General features: G+C 45.2%; 1 protein-coding gene across 13 annotated transcripts; it reads left to right on the top strand.

The window, feature by feature from the left end:
- Positions 1 to 396: 396 nt before the first annotated feature.
- Positions 397 to 7,146, top strand: LOC135253064 (transmembrane protein 125). 13 transcript variants are annotated; one of them, XM_064331858.1, is made up of 5 exons: positions 399 to 764; positions 2,609 to 2,670; positions 3,499 to 3,580; positions 3,654 to 4,965; positions 5,863 to 7,146. In XM_064331858.1, the coding sequence occupies exon 5, from the start codon at positions 5,902 to 5,904 to the stop codon at positions 6,568 to 6,570; it is 669 nt and encodes a 222-aa protein (XP_064187928.1). In that variant the 5' UTR covers positions 399 to 764; positions 2,609 to 2,670; positions 3,499 to 3,580; positions 3,654 to 4,965; positions 5,863 to 5,901; the 3' UTR covers positions 6,571 to 7,146. The 13 variants fall into 13 exon arrangements, with proteins under 13 accessions (XP_064187937.1, XP_064187935.1, XP_064187936.1 ...); XM_064331859.1 differs by lacking the exon at positions 399 to 764 and adding an exon at positions 813 to 975; XM_064331867.1 differs by lacking the exon at positions 3,654 to 4,965 and having other exon boundaries at positions 397 to 764; positions 3,499 to 3,596.
- Positions 7,147 to 7,956: the final 810 nt, after the last annotated feature.

The following is a 7,956-nucleotide window of genomic DNA, read 5'->3' as shown; positions in this document are numbered from 1 at the left end:
TGGAGTTTGGTAGGCTAGCCTAATTTTTAATATATATTAAATTAAACTGATGCTTTAACACGCCACTTTATGCCTTGTAAAACGCTTTCTAGCCTTCGCAGAACGCACGATATTCATACACTTTAAAAATGCATCTATTGTTCAAAAAGAATGACAAAATATGGAATTACACATTTTATAGCCTATGTGTGCAGCTCCGAGTTCGTTTGCCTCGCAAACTCTGGCAAATTGAAACAGTAATGCATTTACAGTACCTTGTATTTGTACGTGCAAATTTAACAACTGTGTTGTATACCGGAACAATACCATGGAAACTTACGTTGTGTGTAAACAGGAGACCGATAAAGCATTTCATCTCTGCATGGGAAGTCCTCTAAACGTCTATGATTTGTGAGGGGACGCGGTGGAAAGGTCACAACAAATTGAGCAAATCCGCTCTCTTTCTAAACTGCGCATCGCCGCGGCCACACCTGAAACCAGAAAGGTCTCGTAGTCGCGCCTACACCTGCTACAACACAATCGTTGCAGCCGAATCTAAATGTGTGTTTTGAAAGGCCGTAGCAAATTTTCAGTCGAACTGGATCGACGGTCACTTTCATGAATGCTTTAGCCTACAAGCTCTTCATCACAGTAAATTAGTATAGCTACTATATTACTACGATATCAGCACGTCATGATCATTTAAAGCGTATCAGAACAGACTATAGGAGGAGGACCTCGCAAAGGAAATTCTGTTCGCACCTGCCGATTTGCCGTTAAAAAAGGTAAGGCAATTATAAGGTAAACCGAAATATTTAAATGTAGGTTAATCCGTTCCGGTATTTTTTATTATAATTTATTTATTCACCTGTTGAAAGCTGGCTAGTAGGCTACCAAATGCAAATTGTGTTTGAATTCCCCTAAAGTTGGAAACTTTGTGAGGAACCGTCACTATTTTCTGTCCATTTATACTCGGGGACACAGAGAAGTAGGGCAGTAAGTAAGCTTTGTATTTTTAAGTATCTAGGAGATTAATCAACACTTCAACGAAAACAAAAGCATTGGATAAGGATTGTACATCCTGTTCCACTTTAATTCCTCGAGCTAAACAACCATTCTTTGTTAAGCGAACGTTTCACATTAACTGGACTACCAATTCAACGCCAAGGGGTTAGGCTATATTCACTGAATACTTTGAGGAACTAAATTAGTACTGTTTAGTATTTAAAAAGACTAGGCTTACTTATTGAAGAGAAGCGTAGCCTATAGCTGAAATAAACCAAGAATATGACTTGCACGTACTTGGACAGAAACGATCTGTCAGAATGGAGGATTTATGAAGTCATTGTGGAAATTTGATCGAGAGTATGTCCTCTCTCAAAATGACAAAACTTAATATAAGTGAGTTAAAGCTACATGTGTGTTTAGTTTGTGTGTGTACGTGCACACACACACACACACACACACACACACACACATATATATATAATTTGTTTTGAAAAAATGAGTATTTCTCAAAAGACAGCTGATCTCAAAAAATCTATTTGGTTTATGCAATGACTAAGGTTTGTTTTGTTTAATTCTGAAAACAAGGAAAAGGACGTTCTTTTCTGTGCTCATGACCTTTGTACTGCAGTACAGACTCACACAGTAAACCTTATCACTGACAACACAATCATTTGCATGATGCCATATAACTTTTTTCTGTTTCTGTGCCATCACATAGGTACAGTAAAGGTCAGAAACAAATGTACAGTATTCTGCATGTCATTCCAGAAAAATGTATTGGAATGTCAGAAAATATGTAATTCATCTGGTGTTCTAGATGCAGACATGGAGGCACTGATGTACACAAATAAATGAATGGACCACATTTCAGACCTTTGGCCAGTGCATTTTAGTGGTTGCATGAGTGCTGTTAAAAATTGTAATCCCTTGTTTATTTTTATCTGTTGGTATGGTGTCTTGAGAAATATGCTTGAGAGATTAGACTACAATATATATATATGTTATGTCAGATGAGCTTGAGTCTGCCACACCTTTTAAGTCACTCAGATCTGAAGAAGTACCAGTTTCTAGAACTTTCTGTGGAATAAGCATGGAGTGTGGGGGAATGGATCAGGTATGTTGTTGCTGTGAGCTCATAGTAGAACAGGCCCCTGTTCAGCATGGAGTGAAACTGGAAGACTGCCCTGTCGCTATCAGGTTGTGGACAGGCTCTTGTTTCGCTCAGCAGATAGATTTAAATATGCTGGAGGCCAGGCTGAACTCGTGAAAAAAGGTGAATGCGTTTTCTTTTGTCAGCAGTGGGGCGCTGGGGGACATGCATGCTAATTGGTGATTTAATTAGCACCTTAATATTGCAGCTGTGCTCGAAAAAACAGCAAGCCGGCAACAGAAAAGAGCAGGGTTCAGATCAAAGGCTCTGCAGAATGGAATTGGCAGACTTAGCAAAAGAAATGTTTGATGATGAGGAGGAAAAACCATAACATAAATAATAAGTGTTGTATAAAAATGTATCCACATAAAACAGAAGAGGATTTCCTGACATGATCTGGTGGTCTGGAATTGAGCTACAGGGTCCTGGTTTGTAATACTGTTTTCCGTTTGTTTTCATCTCTTTTCTGAGGAGTACCTGGTACTGCTTCAGCAATGGGCCTGCGGATAGTCCGGTCATAACGGAAAACGAGTGTAAGTCCAGAGCAGTGGTGACATCACGCTGAGCCCAGGACAGACTGAAAACAGTACCCGCCTACCTATAGGCTGTGGGTCTCAGAGGAGCATTTAACACACAGGGAGGAAGGACTCTGTTTTCCAGGCAGGATATCTTCCTTGGCTGTTAAAGGCCATTGCGACGGGGAGAGGAGGACAGCAGTGGAGGGAGGGCGAGCGAATGAGAGAGGAGGGAGGGAGGGAGGGAGAGAGAGAGAGAGAGAGAATGAGAGAAGGGAAAGGTAAGAAGGCCAGCTCACAGCTATTTTATTAGTCAGGTTGTGCCTGACTGTAACTTGAGAGCAGAGCCGTTGCTGCTGCCATGTAGGCAGGACAGTGCAGAGGAAAGAGTAAAGAGTGGTGTGAGTATTATCATTTGTCTACACACTGTGCTTGAAAAATGATGGATGTTTTTCATAAGATAATCTTATGTAACTGTTCTTTGAACTGAGCTTGGCTTTTCTGTTTTGTCGGTGCTTTACTCATTGCATATTCTCATACAGCTGTGGAAACATTGCTAATGTGAAAATGTTTGTAATTAACATTTATGTATTATTCAATGAAAATATGCATTTCAGAGCATTATTTGTCAGGTAAATGTGTGCCAGGTACATGCTGGGAGCTTTTGGGTGCATGAAACAGAGGTCTGAGAAATAAACTCAGTAAAACAATAACCAGGGATTAAGACCCAATTGTGTTAAAACAGACCAGCTGATTAGATCATGTGCATTACGCCATTTTTCTTGGTCACAAATAGACATTATTCAGTTCCACTGTCATCAGTCTCTCTCTTTTTTTCTTCTACAGAAGCCTGATCGCTTTCTTGCAGCTCGTTGCATACAGACTGTTTTCTGGCTGTGTGCTGTTATCTGAGATGTACATGAAGATGGTACTGCTCTCTTTCGGTAATGGAGAACCTATCCCCCGTACCCAGCTTCAATATGTTCATTTATTTCGTGCAGGGTTGGAGAGGGCTGGTCTGTCCATGTGAGGGGAGCAGGCAGTGACTTCTCCCATTGTCCCTGGTGAGCGTGCAGCGGGGCAGAGGGACTCTGTGCCAGCTGTGACAGGAACAGCAGCTGAATAAACCCATTCAGACGCAGGACGCCGCTGCCTCCTCCCACCCCCACCCCCCCACCCCCCACTCCCTGTCCCATCCACGGACAGCAGCCGCAAACCCTTCAGTCCCCTATGGCATTTGGCAAAGACCCCTGGTCTCGGCAAGGATGCCAGCCCTGACCCCTCTGCTCGGCCCTGGGAACGAAGGCACAGAGAGAACGGAAGAGGAGGCGAGGAGGAGGAGGAGGAGGAGGAGGAAGCGTGGGCATTGTGCGCTGCCGCGGGTGGCCCCCATCTCCAGGCCAATCTCCAGGGTCTTCTTCCAAGCCGGAGAGTCGCAGACTGCAGGACCTCCACTCGGCCCGTTTTGTTCAGCTTTGCGTCTCTGACTCCGCGTGTGCTCCTCGGATCCGCTCGCAGACTTGCTGAGGCCCACAGAAACTTCACTCCAGCGCTTCCTCCCTTTTCTGGCCTTGCAGTCTATGAATTATTGAGAGGACCAGCTCTTTATCCAGCGACAGCACGCTCGCTGGTCTTCCTAGGTCTCATTACTGCTGATCGGAGAGAGGTAGTGGGCTAAGGGTCCGAATGGACTGAATCTAGGGGAACAAACCTATAGCTCAGGTAGATGAGCTGCATGTACACTTCAAACTGCAGCTTCGGGCGGGGATCAGTTCTGATTAACATCATGAAAACTTTTGCACAAAATGGGAGACATGGCTTTTTATGGATGTCTAATGTACTGTTTGGATCCACCAACATTTACATTTGATGAAGGTCTCATACAGGATTCCTATTTTAGTGGATACCTCATCATACCAATGTACTGGGAAATGTGTTCAAAAGAACAAACTAAGAAAAGCTGAATTCAGAGCCTACTAAAACTGAACTGGTAATTAGCCGACAGTGTGATTGGATTTAAGTAAAGTTAATTGAAGTCCTGTGTTATCACTCCTGAGGAAAATGCTTTGGGCACTAAAGCAGAAAATTCTGAATTAAGGCAAACCAAGATGATGTTATGTTAATGCTATATGTCTGAATTGGGAACAACACCATAATTTTTTGATGACTGAAGACCTTGTGTTTGTTGGAAATTGCTATTGGCTTGTTCAGAATCACCAACATTGCTGAACAGATCAGAGGAATAAAACAGTTTGTTCTGTGGCCTCCTATGCTAAAGACTTCTAGAGGAGGAGAACCGGATGGTTCTTACTGGTAAGTATACAGTAATTTTAATTTGATTGAACTGTCCAATCTGACTTCCTGGGGTTTGGTCAGAGGTGCAATGCTACTGTACCCCCAACTTTGGTCTCTTATGGCCCGTTGTTCTATTTTTTCTGAGTTCACAAGCCTACTTGCTTACCAACTTCAATTTCAATGTGATTACACCGATGACTGACAATGACCTCATGCTCAATGAGCCCATTTTAATTAGCAAATCAACAATGCATTTGGTTATGTACATGCACTGTATTTTTCTATGCAGATGGTCATTGTTTGTCTAAAGGGTCTAACTGAACAGTTGTAATTCCTGTCAGAGAGCAGCATGGTGACGGATAGCAAAGATGCTGACAGGATCGTAAAGACAAGTTGTCTATGCAGCAACCTTGTGGGTCATTCAGGCTTCAGGGACGAAACATTGATAAAAAGATTAATACTTGAGCCAATCGCAAGAGACTTTCATCTCCGCACTGTAATCTTAACATCACTTTTAAAGACACAGATGAGAGAGAGTGCACAATGCACTGTATGTTTAAACTGTGGCCATTGATATCTAGTGAAGCCATCATTAGGTTTAATAAAAAAGATTAACAAAACAAACCTCACAGAGTGCTTACATAATATATGTGGTCTGATGTTATCCTGGTGCAATGCTTTTTACATTTGTTTTGATCTGTTTACAAAAAGACGCATTATTGCCAACTTTGTTGTATCAATTCCTTTTTTGGTAATTTGTTATTTTAATACCAGCATAGTCACTTTGATGGGCTGAGTTTCTGAGCTAAATGAGGAAAAGGCAGGAATTCTGTTATGAAGGTTCCTGAAAAAGGACACATCCTGCATGAGTGTCCTGTATGCAGGACGGGGACTTACTGATTGCTCCTTCCCTAGGTGTCTGACTTAGAAGACTGAGCGGGTGAGCAGGGGAAGATGCCGGAGTTGGAGGACTTTTCTCCGCCACCGCGCGACCAGCCAGACCCGGCGCAGATCCAGAGGAATGTTCTAGAAGAGCAGGTGGAGCTATGGTGGTTCCGAGAGCCACGCAAGTCCCTGCTGTGCTACTGCGCCTCCGTGGGGCTGATCCTGGGCTGCGGGCTGGGCGGCGTGGGCCTGCTGTCCACCACCACCAGCCTGTCCAGCGAGTGGCGGCTGGGTGTGGGCACGGCGCTCTGCCTGCTGGCCCTGGCCGTGCTGCTCAAGCAGTTGCTGAGCTCCGCAGTGCAGGACATGAACTGCGTCCGCAGCCGCAGGCGCATCGAGGTGCTGAAGAGCGGCGGGCTGTCGGACCTCATGGTCATCCTTCTCACCGGCCTGGCCCTGCTCATCTGCGGCACGGTGCTGCTCAACCTGGCCCTGGCCAGCGGCCTGCCCCAGCCGGGGCTCGCGCTCAACGACATGTTCATCTCCGGGGTGGTGCTGCTGGCCGTGGGTGGGGCCACAGTGCTGGCAGTGGCCGTTTACTCCGCCGTGGTCTGCCTCCTGGAGAGGGTTAGGCCTGGACAGAGGCTGAGGGGCCGGCCCGTGGGCGTCTTCACCATCTCCGGACAGATGAACGAGACGCGTAGAGAGACCACGTCCAGCATGGCCAACCTCATCTGAAACTGCGACTCAAAGGGAACAAAGCACATAGATACTGCACTTGGCTACTATTTGGGGAATCCAAAGGCCTGCAACCCACATCCATGTTGCTCACTGTATTACATTTTCAAAAGGCAGGTTTAAACTGTGAATCCTCATTGGCATTGCCTTAATATTAAGCCAAGGAACCACTGAAATGAAGTCCCTGTCTTCTCTAAAAGAGCTGCTGTGTACAGTCCTGTCAATCACACTAAAAACTGCTATGAATGTTGGATTGTGTGTGGAAGCGTGCTGTTGTTGCTTCAACCCACCACTGCCCTTGCTTTACTCTAAATGTATCATCTCACACACACTGTGTAAAACAGTGTGCCTCTATCCTTGTATCCAGCAGTTAATGATATTGGGTAAAGAAGCAAACATTCAAACGCATGCCAAGCTGTTCTTCCAGAATTACACTTGTTTGTCTAAAACACTGAGAGGTGTGTCTGTGTGTAAGTTGGCGTAGCTCACGCATACGAGTTTGCATGTCAGTGCTCTTATGCCCTTTCCTGGTTCTGTATAGCACTTGGATCAAATAAAATTTACCATTGATATGGAGTCTAGTGGCCATCTAACCAGAGCTTATTTTAATATCTCTAAAGTGAATGTCTTCCATACGGCAGCACCTTCTGACATATGCAGCCATACTACTGCTGTCTGTGCAACTGTTAGTATTAACATTGACTATTTAATGACAGTCTTCTGAATAATGGGCAAGTGTAAGTACTGGCATTCTCTTCACTATAAGCAAGCTCCAGACTCTCGTGCTCATATGGTACCACCAAGTACATCAAGTGGCCTATATGCGTGTACTTTAAGTGCATCCGCTCAGTGGACAACACGCTAAGCTTTCTGGTGCAAGTGGACATAACCTCAGATGCCTTTGGCCAGATAAGTAGTGGCCCCAGGTCTGAGAGTGTCCCGTTGTGAAAGGTTTGGGATTGTGCTGGAGAGACACAGTGCCGTTTGAGTCACACACAGACGGTGCCTCAGTGTGCCCAGTGCCCAACTCAGGGCAGGGGCACAAACTGTGCTGGGTGACGCCAGCTCCTGCGCCACACAGCTTGCCCATTGTCCGCCGGTGGCTGTTCGTCACCCGCTGACTACGGCAAACTCAGTGGCGCATTGTCACCAAGCTTCAGGCAACTCGCATGCAGGCCTGGATAAGCCGGAAAGAGGCAGGCAAACGCGTCCCTACAAACCCCATTGTTTGATTCTGTGCTTTTAAAATGTGTGGTTTGGCTCCATGGATTACAGCTGATTACTGAGGCAGCACTGTTGCGTAGAATCTCTCCCATCTGCGACAAACAAGCTGCAGATTCAATCCAAACACAGGCCAAGAGTACCAGCTAAAACCACAAAGGGGTC

The sequence above is a fragment of the Anguilla rostrata genome, chromosome 4, assembly GCF_018555375.3.
Source record: "Anguilla rostrata isolate EN2019 chromosome 4, ASM1855537v3, whole genome shotgun sequence".
NCBI classification, from domain to species: domain Eukaryota; kingdom Metazoa; phylum Chordata; class Actinopteri; order Anguilliformes; family Anguillidae; genus Anguilla; species Anguilla rostrata.
Note: the sequence above shows the minus strand (reverse complement) of the source record. Positions and strands in the feature narration are given on the sequence as shown.